The sequence below is a fragment of the Hipposideros armiger genome, unplaced genomic scaffold, assembly GCF_001890085.2.
Source record: "Hipposideros armiger isolate ML-2016 unplaced genomic scaffold, ASM189008v1 scaffold_247, whole genome shotgun sequence".
NCBI lineage: Eukaryota > Metazoa > Chordata > Mammalia > Chiroptera > Hipposideridae > Hipposideros > Hipposideros armiger.
Genome location: NW_017731597.1, coordinates 2,178,768 through 2,199,154, shown reverse-complemented (window position 1 = coordinate 2,199,154; position 20,387 = coordinate 2,178,768). Strand labels below are relative to the sequence as shown.

At 42.6% G+C, this 20,387-nt stretch overlaps 1 protein-coding gene across 1 annotated transcript in view; it reads right to left on the bottom strand.

Annotated features, from left to right (window-relative positions):
• PDE4DIP (phosphodiesterase 4D interacting protein) overlaps positions 1–20,387 on the bottom strand; it is a 225,947-nt gene that overhangs the window by 42,003 nt on the left and 163,557 nt on the right. Inside the window, exons 22-26 of the mRNA XM_019655807.1 lie at positions 19,940–19,959; positions 19,288–19,459; positions 9,132–9,220; positions 4,070–4,302; positions 425–854 (exon numbers count right to left, since the gene is read on the bottom strand). Of these exons, the coding sequence (XP_019511352.1) occupies positions 425–854; positions 4,070–4,302; positions 9,132–9,220; positions 19,288–19,459; positions 19,940–19,959 (944 nt within the window). The remainder of the gene's footprint in view (positions 1–424; positions 855–4,069; positions 4,303–9,131; positions 9,221–19,287; positions 19,460–19,939; positions 19,960–20,387) is intronic.

Below are 20,387 nucleotides of genomic sequence, written 5' to 3'. Positions count from 1 at the left end.
GGCAGTGATACGGAAGAGGTGTCATTACACACCGTTCATCTGGGCTGCCTTCAGAGCCCAGGCAGCCCTGGAGGGCATCTACCGAAATGACCTGTTCATGTGCCACCCTTCCGGGCCGTATCGAGTACCCAAGGGTCAGAGACCAGTCTTACTGCCTGCAGCCAGCCCCGAGGGTGCTATTTGGAAAATTAAGCACTCAAGGCATATTTATGGAAAACTAATTACTCTAGAAATATTTACAGGATAATGTTGTAAAGACCTTTCTGAAGACTGAATGTGTGAGGACTACTATCACCACTGCTTGTGGTACAAAGGGGCCCTTCCCTCAGCACCTCCAGACCCACATGCAGAACTGTTTAAGGTAAACACTGACATCTCCAGCCCTTCTCCAAGGGCTTTTCCTTCCATGTAATCCCACACTTACTTGGCGGGTATCGGCTGCTGCGAGGGCAGCCCCAAGGTCGAGGCTCCGGGGTCTAGGGCGGGGCCTCATGGTCGTGCCCTCCAATCCTTGGCGGTGGTGCTCCCCGGGAGAACCAGCCGGCTCTGTGTTCAGTCCATCCATCTCTCCGGCCAGGTGCACAAGGAGCTCTGGGCTAAGCTGACTCTTCCCTTCCTTGCTGCTCAGCACCAGCTGCTCTTTGAGGAGGCTGATGATGTTGCAGGCGTTCTTCAGTTTGTCCTGGAGCTTTCTGAGCTCTGCCCGGAGGCTCTTCTCATTCAGACCCCCCGTGGCTGCCACCATGGCCTCGCCCTTCTCCTTGTCTTCCTCGATCTCCCCTCCGTCAGACATCGCTTCTCCCATCTGCTCTTTCAGCTCCGCATTCTCAAGGCAAAGACTCAGCATGGTATTCCTGCAGGACACATGTCATCAGAGCCAGGTCTGACCTTGACCTTGCTCAGCTCCCAATAACCCCTTTGACCCATGTCTCAGCCCATCAGAGACTAAGAGACACCCCAGGGCATGAAGCTACCTTAGGGACCTACAACAGCTCCTGTATTTTATAGACAAGAAAACCAAGGCTCGGGACGAGTGAGTAAGAGACTTGCCCACATTCCCACAGCTACTTGGTGGCAGCACCATCACTAAAAATCTTGTGCTCGAGACACCCAGTCCAGGTGTCCCTATGTGCCACATAGCCTCCTGTTCTAACTTTCAGTGGCCTCTGGAATAAACAAGGGTACTTACACTGTTAAGGAAAAAAAACAAGGACCTTGCCTGGGACAAAGTTATTACCATAGATTCTACAGTTCTATTAATTATCATCAGTCAGTTTCAACCACTGGATGAGAAATTGGGACCTAGGAACACAGAAGAAATAAATAAATAATACTAATCAGAACTATTATCAAATGTACATAAGTAATTTTTGCTTGGTGTCTGACTCCTGTGACAGATCATCTCATGACAGCAGGGACTGTGTTTGTCCTGTCCACCTTGTATCCCCAGTGCCTCTACATTACACATTCATATTTGTAGAAGTAGTAAAATTGTCTAAACAAATAATTTTCACCAAGACATTCTAGGCTTACCTTTTCCTCCCACCAAATCCTTGACTGGGGTTGGTGGAAGCAATAAAAAAACATGGCCGTAACAAGGCAATTCACCTAACCCCTTTGAGCCTCCATCTCCTTTTATATAAAATAAGGATTACAATACTTACTTAGGGAGTTCTTGGGTGCTTAAATAAAACTACCTATGTGGTGGGGTTAGCTCGGGGTCTGCAACAAAGTCAATGAATTCTGCTGTGCTAGCTGCAGACCTGAGAAATACTAACTTCAGAATCCCATGAGGTGCTTTAGAGCTGAGACCTATGAATTTACATTTTACTTAAGTTCTGCAGGTGCTTCTTAGGCACGCTGTGGAGAACAGCTGACTGGAAGAGGCAAAGGAAACGAGTAATTCACAGCAGGAAGTGTCAGCAGTCGGCTGTCCCCCCAGGTTGGGTTTCTCAGAATCTTGAAGTCTTGAAACCAAGAGCAGAACTTGTCTTGTGTGAGTCAAGGGAGAAAATGGGACTCAGATCCACTATCTATGAGAGTTTTCTCAATGAAGAAAAATGGGACAGGTTTTTTTTTTTGGTTTTGTTTTTATCAAAATTGAGGGGTAGGAGGGAGAGAAAGGGGCACATGTGTAGCATAGAAAAAAATATTTAATATAGTGTTATAATTTTATGTTTTGGAGAAAACACTGCTGTTTTCACAGTACAAAGTAATGAAAGCAAAGCTCAACAAAATCTGGGGAAATGGGCTACGCATTAGAGAAGTTCTATCTTCTATAATACCAGTGACTCTTAAGGTTGAGTGGAGAGTTAAACCAATCAGAGTTTCAGGTTAGTAACTCTGGAGAAAAAAAGGAAAATGATCCACAAAAATATCTACATGGGGTTTGACTGTAGGTTCAATTGTGGGATCAAAAGAGATATAACTGTTCTTACCCATGACAGCTCAACTAACTTTACACATAAAGTTTAAGTAAAAGTTATGCTTTAACTTGGGTAGAATTTAAGGAAAGAAATATCATGATAATTCAGAGCCAATGAATCAGCATTAAGAATGATCACAAGGGGGTGACCCGTTAGCTCAGTTGCTTAGATCGTCGTGCTGATAACACCAAGTTGCTGGTTCGATTTCTCCATGGGCCACTGTGAGCTGCGCCCTCCCTAAAAGAGAAAACTATGCCATTGTAGCAAGAAAGCAATGTGTAACCAATGACCATGGCTGTTCCCCAATAAAATTTAGGAAAAAAAAAAAAAATGATCACAAGAACATTTCAAAAATTGGTTGACAAAGTGTATAGTATAGACAGGGGTTGGCAAACTTCTGAGACGGAAGAGCCGCCAGGGGTCAGCAAACTGCAGCTCACGAGCCGCAGTCTCTGAAGTAAAATTTAAAATGAAAATAAAACTATTATAGTTTCATTTATAAAATTTTAAAAGGATATTATTCACATAATGGTGATTATGTAAAAATATATTTATGGCTCTTGAATAATTTTTAAATTGTTGTGAGGGACAGGATTGGCTCTTCCAGGGGTCGGCAAACTTTTGAGATGGAACGTACCCAAAGAGCCACATGTGCCCCTGGTATAGAAGGTTTAGATTTTTAAATTGGGAGCCAGGGGGTATAAACCATGGACAATTATGCAACTTGGTGCAAGTTACTAGAACTTTTTAGGCCTGAGTTTCCTCGACTACAAAACAAGGACATTAAGCTGGAAGCCAAAGTCTTCTCTAGTGCTAATATCACCTATGATTCAGGGATGCTTACATGGAACAGAATAGGCCAGGAAACAGTCAAGAATGAATTAGAAGTTGTACAGCTGTACAGCTGTGCCCTAAACAACAGACTGTGATGATGATGGCCCCTGGGGATGAATGAATCAATGAATCAGCCCTACATTATCAGTATGTTCCCCAAGCGTCATTAAAAAAAAAAGCCATTAAATTTGTACATTTGCAATTAGAAATATTAAAAATTTATTTAGCTAATTTATTAAAAACGCCATTAAAGACAGAATGGCCAGTCTCGCCAGTGAATTAGCTCTATGCCACTTTTGTAAAATTCATAAAATAGCAGAGATTAGTAAGACTGCTATTCCACGATTCAAGGGCTCATGCTTCCAAGAGGGAGCTGAGTGGAGATGGAGGGGTCCCTGTATAAATCCTCCTCCCTCATGGACTGTTCTGGTTCTGCCTACAGCAGTGGGGCACCTTGGGTACCAGGAGATTCATTCTATGTTCTGGTCAATTCAAAAGAACAATACCAGTCATAAACTAGCAGATTTCCACTCATGACCGTCCTACGGATGGCTAATCATGAGCATCATTGTATTGACTTAAGACCAGATTTCTTTGCGTAATCTGAAGGGTCATTATCAATAGTCACCAGTATGCACTATTATTCAATTTTCTCTGAAGAATTTGCACAACCATAAAGGCATGGAGCCTGGGATGTGGACCAAGAAGCCCCGTGGCAGCACCAATGTCTTGGCAGCAGCAAGGTTGAGTCCCTCGGCTATGTCAGCGTCTCAGCTGCAGGCTCCCCTTCTCTGGGGGGCATGTCCTACCTGATGTGCGCCACAGAGGAGAATCCTGCTTCCTCCAGTTGAGCCTTTAGCTCTCTCAGTTCCCCCTCAGCTTTCCTCTTCTCCTCTAAGTGCTGGTGGATCTCAGCTCTCAGGTGGAGCATTTCCTCCTGAAGACCCCTGTTATCTTCCCCTCCTGTCGGGGAAGGAGGGGGAAGAGGTGCATTCTGGGTCTCCACAGCTGCCAGGCTTTTCTCCAAAGCCACCTTGATGAGCTGAAAGGAAAGCATGGTTTAAAGTTACGTCATTCAAGAGGATCCAAGAGGCACCTCCGATCGCAAAGGCCCCCTTTAACGGGAACAAAAACGGCAGACCAAAAATGGGCTCCCTCCAGGGGCTTTCTCAGCCATAAGGAGACTGGTTTGGGTTGGGGGGAGGGGGGACACACATAGGGAGCCGGGAGAACTGTTGCCATGGGCAGGAAGAGGAGATTCCAGAGGTGGAGGAGGAAAAAAAACCAAGCACGTAATAAATTGAAAACAGAGGCAAACAAATGAGGTTTAAATGGAACTGGGGAGGGTGTGAACGCTGGGGTTCTTCTCCATCTTCTCACAAGTCAAGAAGCTTCAGCAGCTCAGAGACACTGGAGTCCTTGACTGCAAAGATCCTGGCTCGAGATGCCAGAGCTCAAAGCCTAAGGCTGTGCCTTAACTCGGAATTCAAGAGGGAGGACACAGGGCACCCAGGAGTCACAGTCACGGAAATAGAATATGGGCAGAGCTGCAGGTAAGACAAAGCACGCTTAATTTCATTGGCGGGAGGAGAATCACATCCACAATTACGGAGAGGTTAAGGGGAGGCCATCTGCCTCGCAGCCAGTTTCGCTTGTTGGTGAATCACCCTTGTGCTGATGCTCGACACCCTTGTGTCAAGCCAAACTCGACAAATCTAAGCACGTGAGAAGAAAACAAGGCAGGAACAATTTCCCGACCCTTTTTCTTTGAGGATGCTCTTCAAGTTACTCAATGTTTGAACTAAAGCAGATCGTATAGTTTTTCTTCAAATGAGAATTTTCAACTTTTAGACTTTCTTATTGTTTGTCTTGGGCTCCTCTCCAGTTGTCCCCATGCTTTGAAAAGTGTAGAAACCAAAAACCGAGTGTGATCATTGGCTTGGTGTATGACCACTTTATAACAAGAATTTGTCTGCCTGATATTAAATACCTTATGTCCCAATGTCACATTGGCTTCTTTTTCCTCTCAGCGGTAGCATTTTGGGGTTTTATCTAATTTCAGGTCAATTTTGACCTCCCAATTTCCCACCTCTTCCCACAGCTGTTTCTGGGTCATGGCGTTTGTCATCTTTTATCTCTATAAATATTGGGACTTGTACTTGTCACTTATAAATTCATTCTGGCTCTACTGAATGAAAATATGTATGTGCTCTCCATAAATGATGTAGTGGCCACTTGTTTGGGGACAATTTGCAGACTTCATTCTATTATATGCTTTATTCCTTCATCCAGGTCGCAAATATGTTGAACAGAACAGGGTCGAGAAGAGCTTAAATCGATAGAGCAGCTTGGCTTGGCACAAAGCCGTTGACCTTCACTTTTGACCTTGTAACAGAGCATGGTAAAATCTAGACTACAGGCATGTGGTGAGGTTGATTCATGGCATGTGTGTGCAATGGCGTTTAGCAGCATAGCAGTTGAGGTTGCAAAGAAAAGCACCCCTATGTCAAAGAAGACATGCACACTCACAGTTGCTCATTTCCTAGGCATCCAAACCCATCTGGGGTTGTGAGCCTGAGATATGACAGGCTCTGGGATGTCTGTGTCTATGGCTCTGTCACCAGGCTTTGACTGGTGGCCATCCCTGCATGTGCCACAAAACATTTGGGACCAAATAAAGGAAGGGGGACTGGAAGTTTATGACCTCACCCCTCATTTAAACTATGTGAGGTTATCTTTGTATATAAACCGTTTGCAACGAACTTAATTAAACATTGCCATCAGCTTTGCATATGGGCATAACATTTCTTCTTCTCTAAATCTTAAGGGTTCTTTCTGCTTAAAAACAATGTCTACCTTTAATGATATCCACCTATTTTTAAAATGCCTTCTGGGTGGATGTTATCTTTTTCTAGTGATTTAAATATACCTGCCTTCTTTAGAAAGAAAAAATGAAGACTCATGGAATACGAGCACCGGAGAAGACCACAGGCCATCTGGTCTAATTTCCCACTTTAAAATGAGGAAACATATCTGTTTTGTTCCCAGGCTAATTGAGGTTTTCATATTTCCACGCCAAAGGAGCTTACTTTGGCTAACTTATCTTTAAAAACGTAACTGTAAATGCATAAAAAGTGACTCAGGCTCTAGCCTTTTATTAGGTTTTCTTTATCATCTGTGGAAAGCAAGTATTTCCTTTTTTTCCCCCCAAATAAAACCCCAGGGCTTCCAGTATGTGTAGTATGAATTCTTTAGGTCAGCGGTTAGTTCCATCTCTATAAGTTATTCTTTCCTTTTTTTCCCCCTCCCCCCACATTTCCTAATTCATCTGCTGTATTGCTTCCATGGTATAATTCAACTTTTTTGTGTGCTGAGTTTTCATTTGCCCCACAGAGGTCTATGTGCAGATCTGATCTCTTGTTTAAATAAAGTTGTTTTGTTTTTAACCTGCTGCTTCACATCTCCCACAATGTAAGTCAGTTCTCGGGCAGAATAAGGGCATTAAAAAGGGTCTTTTCTCAAGTTCATCACACCATGTTTACTGACTTTTCTCTCCTGTTTTGGTTTGAATCTTGAGTCTTAACTTTTTTCCATTGCGAAAGTTCAAATGAAGAAAAGCAATGAATGATTCGTCTAGTATCTTTCATAGGAATTGCCCAGGTATTTATTACAGATCTTACATTTGATTGAGAATGGAATTCTGTGGGCGATCCCTGGGGGAAATGACTATCATGGCCAGACCTGAGACTTCCTAACGTGAGTTCAAAAATCAGGATGAAGCCATTTGCTGTGGCCAAAAGGCGGTTCTTGCCTTGGAAGGAACACATAGTTAGGTATGTTTGTTAGAGGAACGGTGTGTATGCTTGAGGTAGGAAGGCAACTTTGGGTTGAGAATAAAGTCAACTTTCTAAGGACACAACTAAGGGAAACTCAGAGCCTACTCTTAGGGGACCATTTCCCTGGAAATAAGCAAACACATTTTTGAGAATCTAGACACAACATAGTTATGGCAAAACAAGCTTTATTTAATTGGTAGCAGAAGAGTGACACCCTTAAGCTCCAGGAAACGTGGAGTAAATTTATAATGATTTCACATAAACTTACCCAAAACTGAAGATTTGGTTTTCAAGGAAAGGCGATGGAAAGCCAAATGGTGCCTACCCAAGATATTCTTCATCTGATAAGTATATATTTGTATATCATGGGTCAAGCCCTAATCCAAAGCTTTTCTTAACCCATCAAGTATTCTCTCCTATGTCAAGTCTTAGGGCAGACATTGCAAGGGAAATACAAATGCCTCGATGTAAAGGTTTATTCCAGGGCTGAACTGACCTTCTCAAAATGTGCTCTGGGCATTTTCTCCACGCTAGGCTATAGGAAAGGTTGAGGAATAAATGACTTTAGAAACCAGTTTGCCTACAACAGAGAACTAGGGTGAAGGGCTTGCACTATTAGGAGAGTTTGGACCATGTCAATCAGAATCTGGTTCTCTTCATATATTCTGAAGTTCATTCTGTCCCACGGTAGCAAGAACCAAGTGACCTGCTGACATACCGATCTAGCTCTAAGGGCGAACATTTGGTCATCCTGCAGGCCCTTCTTGCTCACCCACGACCCTCAATGAAATCCGGAAGCAAGAGGCAGAGGGAGGGGTGCGTCCCAAGGGGCTGTGGTTACATAACGAAAGTTACAAGCATTGGTTAGGAGGGCTCAGAAGAAGCTGTTCAAGCAAAAGGAGGAGTGGAGCTCATGCAGCAGCTCAAGGGGAAAAGTTAGGGTCAGGTGTGGCTAGAGCAATCAAGAGGGAATCTTGATGGAAGGTAAAGGAGCTGTGGTGAGGACATGGGGTATTCCAGACAATTACTCATGTCCTCATGAGCTGAAAGCTGTGTGAGATTTGGGGACTGTCACTTGGGCTCTTCTTGTTGGTTTACTAGATGTCTCCTCTTCTTCTCGTGCAAAAGATGGAGAGGCAGATCCAGAAAGCCTCATTTCCCCTACAGTTTTCCTAGTAGCCCCAAGGAAGCGATCACTGCAAAAGCCCAGTTGCTTCTGCGGAAGGACAGATACCCACAATCCACTTCCTCTTTAACAACTCGGAGTCATAGGCATGGTCCATCGAGGAGATGTGATTGCTAACTGTCACCGGGCAAGGCGGAGACACATAGACGTTCCAGTGAGCGCTACGGCATCACCACTGGTGATTTCATCTCTGAGGTCCGGGACATTTCACTCTTGGGCTTGAGAACATGCTGGTTGTATCTTCAGTGATGGTTGGTGGGAACAGGGTTTTGGCCTCGGGTACCAAGTTCTGAGGTTTGACAGGGGCTTGTTCTTGAAGTGTCATCTGCTGGTCACTGACATGTTAGGACCTGGCTGGTGTGTCAGGTGGCCCAACAATGCTCTCTTTTGTATAAGGAGCCTCCACCGAGCATGATCCCTGCTTTGGCAGCATTCCGATCCTCTTAGAGTTTCTCAGAGAGCACAGGTCCCAGGCCCTGTCACCTCCCCAGGTAGCCCTCCGAGGACTCCCTGTCTTCTGTAGTGTGTCTCAGTTACAAAAGCCCAGGAGGGTAAGGGTTCGTGGTCTTGTTGTAAGTAAAAATTCTCCCGAAGCTATAGCTATAGAGGCGACATAGGGGCAAAGGCGGGGAGCAGGAGTAAGAGACAAAAGGAAGAAACACAACAGGGTAGAGTGGAGTGAAAAACGGAGCAGGGTAGAGGCTGGCAAGGCGCTGAGAGGGGGCAGGAAGAAGGCTGGCAAGTGGTTTGTGTAACGAGAGAGCATTCACAAGGGCTGCAGGAGACCTCCAGACCTCAAGGGCCTAGGAACCATCCACCCTGGGAGCCCAGCGCCTGGCTCGGACTTACTTGCTGGTGGCTGTTGAGTGCAGCCTCCTCCTCAATGCTGTCCGTGAACTCGGTGCTCGCATCTTCTGTGTCATCCCCTGTAGCTGCACCTGGAAGTAAGTCCAGAAGAGAAAGGTGACTCCCTTCACAGATGGCTTCCAGACAGCAGCTAACATGACACTCCTTTTGCCATCCGCCTCTGATTTCTTCCCTTCCCCATATGCATGGCCCCCTAGCTGAGAGGGCTAACAGAGAAGGCAGAACCAATGTGCCCAATCTGTATAAGAGCCTTCTCACTGTATCACTACGACTTTCTTACTATCACTCAGACTGGAGCCTCAAAACGTCAGCTGGCCTTTACTGCACAGACCTGTACCTAAGAGGCCAGCTGGCAGAGTGGTCACCCCTCTCACCGGTTTCCAGAAAGCCTGAGTTATTCTCTCTTGCCACGGACTGGTTATGTCATAACTTTCTCTTCTGTAGCATGGGCCTAACATAACTAACCTTTTTCCCAGCACTGAAAGTTGAGAGGGCCTCTGATTTCCTGGGGTTTGGGGTGCCCCAGCTCCTCTTATACTTTTCCATTGTTGGGATCGGCTGTGTGTTGGGATGACAAGCTCTCTGAAAAATTGTCCTCCAGGGGGCGCTGTGTCCTACAAATCTCAGGTCTAGTCAAGAGCCAAGGCACAGAATAGTTTAGCCGTTTTCTAATTCCTTCCTCTAACCTCCCCCTTCCCATCTCTCTCAGACTCTTGTTCAATTCCAACATCCTTTGCCTAAAGGGCTTCTTGTACTGCCTTTCCCAAATGGGTTTTAATCCATTCTTTTATTCCCCAAAGATAGACAGTCACCCCAGGGCACAAACATCCAGTGTGTGATCTGGGCAACTGTCTAGAGCAGTGCCGACCAACAGACTCCGAAAGTCTATGCCTGCGCTGCTCGGTGCGCTAGACGCCAGTCACATGTGGCTACTGGGCACTCGAAAAGTGGCTGGTGGGACTGAGGCACTGAGATTTCTATTTCATTTCATTTAAATTCAAATTCAAATAGCCACATGTGGCTAGGGGCTACCATATTGGACAGCACAAATCTAGAACCTTTCTTCCTCTCCACATCTGTTAGAATAAAACACGGTGCATCCAATTTTAGATTAAGACCTGTGGCCCACATTACAGATTTCTTCTGAAAGTGTAGGAATTTATCACAGTCAATGCATTTGAACGTCAAAGAAACGCTACCATGACACTCCCTGGGCCTTACAGAACCTGCCCAAGATCTAGGCCTGACCCTGGCCTTGACAGCCAATCTGTGCAAACTCCTCTTCTGACCACTCCGTAGTAACCTGGGCCTCAAAGAGATTAGGTGGCTTGTCCAACGTTACACACCTAGTCCTCACAAGAGCTGTGCCAAAGGGTCAAGTCTCTGGACTTTCAGAGGCAACTCAATCTTCCTTCTGACGACCAGTCAGCTCTTTATCTTTCTTCCCCCCAAAACTGAAGACCTACACCAGAGCTCAAACACTCACAGATGACAGGCCCTGCGTGGATAGTGAGCATTGACCACCACCTGCAGGTAAGGTAACGGGGGCAGTGCACACCGACATGCCATCTCCTGGCATCTGCAAGTTCGTGCCAGAGTATTTTCAATGGCCCACGTCAATCTCACTGAAGTCCTTAAAGGTTGTAAGCACGTTGTCCTAACAGTTTAACCTTATGACTCATTGCCTGGTCTTCACAGTCAATGTTGTGTTAACTTTGGACCAAGGCAGTTGTTCAACAAAGCCCTACTCCCAAGGCGGCACCCCTACCACTCAGCATCTTCAGAGACCCCTGGCGGACAGGCCCCGGTCTGGATTCCCAATACTTGCTCTTTTAAACCAGCCCAGAACCATGTCACTCAGGACACTGCTTGTGTAGAAGTCACTGAACACTCTCCCTTAGCTTTGGCAACTCGCTGAGCCCAGGATGCTAATTCAATTGAGGATATCCATATCATATGTTACTCTTACTTTCAAAAATCTTTCCTTGTACAACGGTACAGATCAGAATCTTTTTTTTTTCCTGCCAAGAAAATGAATTGCCCTGCTCAGTGACAGATTAAGAAAACACACTTTTCACATTGTATCCCTCTGAGCGTTGGGCTAGAGAAGTTGAAGAAAGCTCAGCTCTGTGACTTCAGGATCCTCATCCCACATCCATTCTCGGTGGGTTGTGTAGCCATGCTGGGCCCACCATCCCAAGATGATTCCTGTACTAGATTCCAGGAGCAAGGTGAATGGGAATCAGAATGGGTGATTTTCACTGGTCTTGAAGGCTTTTGTCTTTCTGCCCTCTACTTACCTCCATGGCCTTTCTGATCCCCTATCTGCATTTCTAGATAATGCTCTCTCTTTAATTCACTTGGGGCAGGATACCATGGTGTTGACTTCAGGAGTTAAATGGAGACCAAGCAAGAATGTCCATTTCATCCCAACACTCCACAGGAGTTTTGCTTTCCTTAGTTTTATTAATTTTTTTTTTTACCTAGTTTATCATTTGTTGTACTTCCTTCTGGCCAGCTTTAAGGGTTGCTCAGGCTTTTACAAAGTTGAATTAGAATGCTGGAAGCTTTTGTGTGTGTATTTGCAGGGTGGAAAAGTTTTAAAAACTTTATAGAAAATATTGTAATGAATAAGTTACCCCACACAAGGTTCTACGAATAAGTTACATTAGACATCTTTCTTTCTGTTGTTACCATTTCTGGTTTTTTGTTTTTGTTTTTTATAAATGACAATAAAAGAACTTCTCTTTTGTGGGGAACCCCCCTTTCTAAGCTTTTACAAGGCAACAAAACACTATCTTCAGAACTAACTTGGAATACTTTAAATTTCTAATTTAAAGGTATACTATACTTTATATTGATTTATCTACTGCTTATTTTTGATAAATGTGAAATAAAATGGTCTGCCACCTTTAGAATCTCTGAAAGCTAAGAATATGTTCATTCAAAGTTAATTTGCTTCTCCAGGTTTTATCTCCAGAGTTCTTTTATGCATTACACTGGAAATTATATTAAAAACATTTACTTGAGGCTTCGACGGTGGTTCTCAAGTTGTGGTTCTTGCGAGTTTCTAGGCTCCAAACCACACATAATGGAGGTGGTATCAAAACTTTCCTTTTAGATTTAGAAAATTACTTCTTACCAGCTATCTGACTATAAAGTACACAAATAAAATAAACCTCTAAAATACTATAAAATCCTTGGGTGGAAATTTAAGCAGTATGTAAATATATTCTTTTTATCATTTAGGCAAAAATTCACACTTTCGTGGAGTTTCATCAATTGAGGATGGTATATTTATTAGGAATAGGGGCTCTGGGGTTTTATAAATCAAGGATGGTATAATTATTAAGAACAGGATGCTGGAGACAGACTGTGTAGGTTAGATTTCTGCTTCTGTCATTAGTTGTGTGGCTTTAGGCAAGTCACAACCTTCCCCGTAATTCAATTCCCTCACTTATTAATTAGGGTTAATAGGAATATCCAGTCCATGCAGTTGTGAACTTGAAAGGGTTTGCTGCTTTTGAAGTGCTTAGAATGGTGCTTGGCATGCAGGGCGTTCTCAATAAATAATGCCCTTAAACAATACTGTTGTCTTATTATTGTTGGTAAAATGAGGTGTCCTACAGGCTGACAAGTGGAGGGTTGAAAAAGGCAGCCATGGAGCCTACGTGTCATCAGCAGAGAGACATTTTATACCTAGTGTGAGTAACTGGGTGACGTTGACCGAGTCTGTCTGCACGTCTACACTTCTGAATGTCTGTTTCCCTCAACAGGAGGTTGGAAGTGACACTTTGTCTTCCCTGCTTCATGGGGCAGCGTGAAGCACACAAAGCCACACGGAAAGCAGGGTGAACTCTTTTGAGCAGGCGCTTCACACATACGCGCCGTTGTCATTCAGCTACCGTAAAACTCCATCGTGCACGGATAAGCCTTAGCGGGAAAGTCGCGAGGTGTTATTTTTTCAATAATGAGCCCAAACTGGGTTGCGACAGGATCATTTTCCCCAGTTTCAGCTTTCTAGTCATTATTGTTTGCCCTCGAAGCCATTTATATGGGACCAACAGAAATGGAATAATATTTTCCAGTTCCTCAGAACATTAGGAGTCCCATTCGATCAATTCTGAAAGATTCAGAGCTAAAACTTGACGGCATGACCAAGCTCACAGTGCCACGCCCGGCTTTCCTTTCCCTCCGTGCCAGGGCGTCTGGGCCTGTCTCACTCTCACTTTTAGGAACTGTGCCACAGGCTCATTATGGGAACTTCCACATGTCCACAACGTGAAGCAGCTACCGCGGACTTAAATACTGTAATGCTGTAGGAGAGAATCCAAGAAAAACGGTCTCCTATCCAATTCTGCAGTTCCATCTGCATCCATTCCCTTCCAGGCCATAAAAAAGCGTTTAAGTTTCCACATAGTCCTGCATAAGCAAGCGTCTGCTGAGAAATAAAATTCTTAAACTAGACTGACGCTGATCTTAGAAGTAGCTGGAAAACGGCTGTCTGCGGTCAAGCCCCTTTATGGTGTATCTTTGTCGTTAAAATGCAACATCTCTTTTGTAGCCTTCCAGCTCGTACTTTATTCAGAAAGCCACTGTTTTCAGTGACTTAAAATTCTGTCATGTCAAGGAATTCTTCGTGATCATGAGGAGGATAGCACCACCCACCCTAACAATTGGCTCCTCAAATCTTCATCCTGCTTTCGCCTTCTCTCCTTCAGCCAGGAGAGCAACAAAGGGTTTTTAGGGTAAAGTAGTCCCTTTCGCATTTCTGTGGGAAGTATAATGCTGTTTCTTTAGCCTCACTCCCTGGAGAGCAGAAAAATTCAGGTTTTTTCCTCTTCTTTCCTTTCGTTAAATAAATACAAAGGCATTCCCTCATTCCAGAGCCTTACTCTGGCTGGGGATTTCAGTGCAATGATCAATAATAGACTGATTCTCTTATAAGGAAAAAAAGATATGAGCTTTCTCTACTTCTTTTCTCAGAGATCTTTTAAGAATAAAACCAAATAGTTACTGTTTGGCCTTTGATGCTTTTATTGGATTGGTAACAACTTTTTGTCTCAACTAAAGTAGCTGAAATTCTAACACTTATGCATAAAAAAGTACACTCTCCATTTCAGCACGAATGTTAACACAGTTTAACACAGCACAGTGCCACGAAGACAAAGGACCTTCCAGGGGAAAATACACAACTTATTTGGATGGGGAAATAGTCCTGAAAATAATCTAAAGCCACGTGACTGGATCATCTAACAGGTCACTTCCTCTTTTGTTTAAATTGTGATGAATCGCTTTAGTTTTTCTCACAGCCCTAGGATCAAAAATTTAGGTGACAAAAGTTAAGCTGCTTTTACTATCAAACTGATTCTACTTCACGGAAATAGAAATTCATGATCTGTAAAACATACTTATACTTGTATATACACATCTCCAAAGCTTACAGATTCAGGTTGGTATTTTAGAGCAATGATTTTGATCATTGCAAAAAGGAGCCCTGAATACTCATGTTATATACTAAGAGCATTTGCTAGACAATTCCGAGTTCCTCGAAGGGAACAAGGAAGCTGATTTGGTTCCTGTACTGAACACCCCTGAGCTCCAGATTATTTTAGATCTAACGTTTTCTGATGTTGCTGAACTTTCTATTTTATCCTTCCAGCTTTAGCAAGAGGAAAACAGTATGATGAAGATTTTCATTTCTGGAAATTGACTTTAAACAACAAAAAGGGACAGTAGTGCAGAAAGAATTAGCAGATCATTTCATAAGTTTAATTATTCATATTTTCAATCTGGTAAAATTAGCATTGCCTGCTCCACGGTTTTGCTTCCCTTCCCCTTCCCATCCTTTGTTGGAAGCTAATTACAACACTGTTTACTTGGGAAACTCACCCTGGCTCATGTGATTATATAGAAAGAAGCTGAGAACTTACCTTTTGTCAATACTCAGACTATTTAACAGCAACATGCTTGTCGGGTGCTCATAAGAAAATGGTTTAACAAAGTTATTGCTCCAAGCGTCTAGCGAGAGGGGTGGCTTAGATCATATTCCAAAATGTGTTAAGACCCAGTAACTATTACCTCACAGAAATCACTCCGATTTACTGTCCAACTGACTCATCCCTTTTGTTTTTTATTATTGGGTTGCCTTACCTAAGCTGCATATTCCTAGCTATTCTTTCTACAGTACAAATGTTTCTATACTACCAAAGGGAGAAGAAAAGCTCTCTGAGCTTGAACCCAAAAAGAAATGGGAGAAAATACTCTACAGGCTTATCCCGTACAGGATGTTAGCACCTGAAAAAGAAAGTTAATTTCATTTATTCCGCCTTAAGTACAATTTCTACAAGGCAAGATGGAAAATTGACTGTGTGTGGATTGCTAACATTTCTTCCTAACCTTATAGGAAGCGTGTCCCATTTCCCTGCAGGACACTGGCTGCAGACCTGTATAATCACTACTGAGGCCCGAGCTGAAGGGGCAACTTGAGGTTTTCAGGGACGTCAAAGGTGAAGATTCTGTGACTTTCTCATATAAAAACCACAAAATCAGAAAACAATGACTATCCTAACAACAGGAACCGGGGTTTCTTACCACTAGGCTCAAGGAAAGCAAAGGTATCTAAAGCACACTTCCTTCTAAGGCTTCGGGTCCAAAGGGAAATGACGTTAGGTAGGTCAACCTTTATTCCACAAAGAAAGGAGGGATTTTGGTGTAATCGGAGCTGCTTCTCCTTTCAGGGGACTCTAGGTCCAACTGGAAGACCGAAACAGAGAGAACTGAAATCAATTTTCTTGAACTGTTTTGAGGCTAGAAATCAAATTTCTCAGGACCAGATACTGAAATAGGAGCATCAATAAGCATAAAAGTGATAAGTTTTTTTATACTTATCTGTCACAGAGACCATCTACGTATGAAATATGAAAGTCGAATATCTTGTGGCTATTTAATATCCCATACAGGTCAAGATTTTCTTGATCTTTAATAGCTCTCTTACTATATATAATGACATTGATGACCCTTTTAAAAGTATGAATAAGGAAGTAGAGGTACCCAAAATATTGCTGCTGTCCATAACTTAACTAGAAGTGGGGTGGGGGAGGGGATGGATGGGTGGGGTAAGGATAACAGTACCCCCTTTCAAACCAAAAGGTTGACACCATTAGAATAGCCCAATCATGCCTTTTCAAAAATGTTATAACTTGGCTAAGTAGCTAAAAACACCAGAACAATTTTGATTTATACTAGGCACTAACAATCATCAGACTTCAATAATATAGTTTAAACCTGCAATAGAAAAGAGTTTAGGGGAACTAGCTATCAAAAGGACTTCCGTTTCCCTCATTAAATAAATTCTCTTGGAGGTCCTTTCCAATTCTATAATTCTAAAAACTATAGATATAACCTATCCTGACATCGTACAAACATTACTTTGCACATTTGCTATTATTCAGAAAGGAAATGTGGGTCTATCAATATGGATTTTTCTCAATTTAAGTTCTATGCTTCTGAGTGATCATGGTGAGAATTTCATTCATTCATTTTCTTTCCAGATATTTTTATCTGGGTACAAGATTCTATAAGTAAAGCACACACTGCTTTATCTAAAATTATGGCAATGCTGAAAAATGCCTGACAAAAGTAGAATAATCTAGTCAAAGAAAGGGTCTGAGCTACTGAAGAGAGAATGGAATTCTATTATATCATGCTAAATATGATTATATAAATGATGTGGTCCATCACAGCATCAGAACAAAATTCATCAGAATCATGTTCAATAATTTGACAATTTATTGTCAAATTATCACACAAAACTGTTAGACCAGCAAGCTCTCTCCAGGTAGCACTGTTGGCTAGCCTCATCCCAGCTATCAAGATCAGAAAGTTAAAACCGGATTTTAGTCATATCCGTGGTATCATGATCAAACTCTTAATTTATCCTTTGCCGCTAAATCACTACATTTTCTAAAATGTTTTCCAAAGACAAGTAAATATAGCACAAGTTAGTCTGTCTTTTCAGGATCTAAATCAGGATCAGAATGAACTCATTTTTTTTCCCTAATCTGTTTTGATAATTTTTCGATAGCAAGTTGTGTTTCTCATTATTCATTCAGCTACCTTAATATTTCTAACACTTAGTAACAGTTCAAGATACCAAGGGGAATTCCTACTCTTGTTAAAGGTTGATAGAAGCAGGAGTGGTAATTAACATAAATTTCTGTAATCACTGTGAACCATTAGAACCCAAGAGTCACCCATGGGGAAATCTTAGGAGACTTAGAAAGCTTCCTTGGTCTATTAGTAAAATTATGCGAAGATGTTTCCTAAATGCCATGAAATGACATGACAGACTAGTCTTTGGTTGGTTGACATATAACTTGCTTACCCCACTCCTTACTTCTAGAAAGTTACAAAATCTCTGTGCAAGAAAGGGTCCCTTAAGATTAGAAGACTAAGAAAAGTAGATGGTTTTGCTTACACTTCCTATCTCCTTCCTTCAACGATTCTTTTCCCCTCACCAAGTCATTAAAACTGGAAAGCACTTCCATTAAGAGGAAGGCTAATAGCTATTAATCTTTTGCAAGATACTTCATCAGAAAATCCTAGGGTGTTTCTCTAGAACATTTTCTTCCCTGTCCACTTTAGTTTGACTGATGCTGTTACAGGCATGGCTACGGTTACAGAAACTTGGATGACATTTAGAATGTAAGGCAAGCCATGTCAACACATGGATGTGAAAGAAATAAAAGTGCCATGTGGAAAATGGAGGGCAGACAGAAGAGACACTGTGCTCCACAGTTAGACACGGTCCTCAGTCACATTTATGGTACTAGAAAGCCTCAATTCCTATGCATCACATTCTACGTTTAAAAACTGAAATTTCAGCTTCTAATCTAAGAAATTTATAGTCAACAAGAAGTCTAATGGTGCTGAATCCACAAAGCTCCAAAGTAATCTTGGTTCTTTTTTACACTCTTGACCTTAAAGACACCAGAAATACAATCTCCAGTGTCCCTCTCCTTACACCTGTCATGTCGCCCTAAGAAAGCATTGAGACAATGACCAAAACCTATAAATACAGATCTGTGACATTTCTTTCTAAACTATTCCAACACTTGCAAGCCTGAAGCCTATTATTTTTAATATGGAAAAATGTATAAGCACTAGGAAGTACAAAATATATGACTATCTAGTGCCACGACCAAATGAAAACATACACTCCTCTAACTATCACTTATTTGGTAAAGTCCAAAATTTAAAAGGGACATTCATTTGAAATTATCTTTTTATACAGAGAATTCTGACTCTGGAAGACCTGGCAGCTTTCTTCAAGTCATGTTCTGGCTACATAACATACCCTGGGTTTAAAGAAAAAAACTGTAATGGAATTTAATCTGCACCTGATCTAATTTCACTGTCATCCGAGAATCAACTCTGAAACAATGTTACAGGGGACGGTTTGCTATAAATGCTTTAAGAGTCCTGGCCTTCACTCTTTAACTTGAACTTCCCAACACATGCAGTCTACTGCTGGAAGACTTTGTTTTTAATCGCCTTCTTTCTGATAAGGGTTATACCACTTTTGCAGAGTTAGTCTTCTAGACTGACTTTTCTCTCTCTCTCTGTCTCTCTCTCTCTCTTCTCTAGAACGCGATTTGTGTTAAAAAAAATTGCCCTCCCTCAAAGAGCAGGAGTTGACTGAATGGCAAAAATAATACACACGCATGCATTTATGACATGATGAAATGGGTTGTGAGAGTGGGGGAGGAATAAACTTTATTGGCCCACAGACGGAATGGAGGACTCAGAAGGAAGGGCTAGGGGAAAGAATGAATACGGGCGGGGAAAACTCAAATGGAATGATTTAAAATGTGCAAATAGAGTTTGTAACCTCCACCATTCCACTTAGAGATAGGTATGTGCTGTGACATACAGGTAGACTAAAGTGTGTCTCGCTGTGCAGTTGACGCTAGTTGTACCAGTTTTATCATTAGTAAGTCACCATGTAATTCTGCCACAGTCAGCCAAGGCGCTCTCGGGTTAGTGCAAGCAAGGTTTTCCATCCTGGGCTGCAGTCTGACCACCAGGGCTCAGAAGGCATGCTCGTGACGAACTTGCACACTTTCCAGTTCCCCACCTCCAATGGCGGCCAGGGTCTCCAGCCTGCTTAAGCGCTCCAGGCTTCTTCCAAGAACTTCTTCTAGCCGACCGCGTAACACCTGGGCCCCTTCCAGTTCCACCTGCAGAGTTCGGTCTCTCTCAGAGCTGATTAAACAGGCCACACGGAAGGAAAATGAATTAGGCATCAACTAGAACGAGTCCACATACGCTTCCAGCGCCATCAGTGTCATTCTGAGCCACAAGACTGTCTACAGTAATTGTTCTCCAGGACACGATAAACGAATGTGGTCTGTATCGTGGTGCTTGTGTTCACTGCTGGGAGATTAATTAGCAAGGCCTGCTCCATTCTTTAAAGCTTGTCCCTTTAGCCGAGAGTCTGGGCCAATCTCATATAAAATTATAGTTCCTCAGATTTATCACACCCCTATAGCCCAAATGAGAGAAATTTCATTATTTGACTAAGAGCGTTAGTTTCTGAAAAAACCAAGACCCAGGAAAAACTCAAGGCAAACTGAAGCACTACTGAACCAAGCAGGGCTGCTACTGAAGATATTTATTCTCTCGTTTGTTGACCAAACTTGACAGTGCTCTGGAAAGGAATCCGTCCGCAGAGACTAAAGACTCAGAGAGTCTTTAAAAAGTAATGCAACCAAGTGATCCTACAGTACCTTTCCCTTGCCTTCCTTTTCTTGAAGTAGAAAGAAAGAATTTTTAACCCAATAATAAACCAGAAGAAACTGAATAGCAAAAGAATAAAAATTAGGAAAGAGAAAAAGGGGCTTGGAGAAAAGGCAAAATGAAAAAAAAAAAAAAAAAGATGGGGGGATATAAAATGAATCAGAATGATATAATATACATGACCCCAAATAAACAGGTGCAAGACTACATATTCCTCATGACGGCTCTCAGTGATCTCGGGGTGATGTCAGCCATCACAATAAATAATTTTCTTTAATGATATTCAATAGGACATGGAGCAGGAAAGGAAAAGAACACACACTGGGTACTTACTATACGTAAGGCATTACTTTAGACACCTGCCAGGTCTTCTCATTGGATCTCTGCCATAATAGGCACTATTCCTGACTTAAGGTTTAGACACTCGGGCTCAGAGCA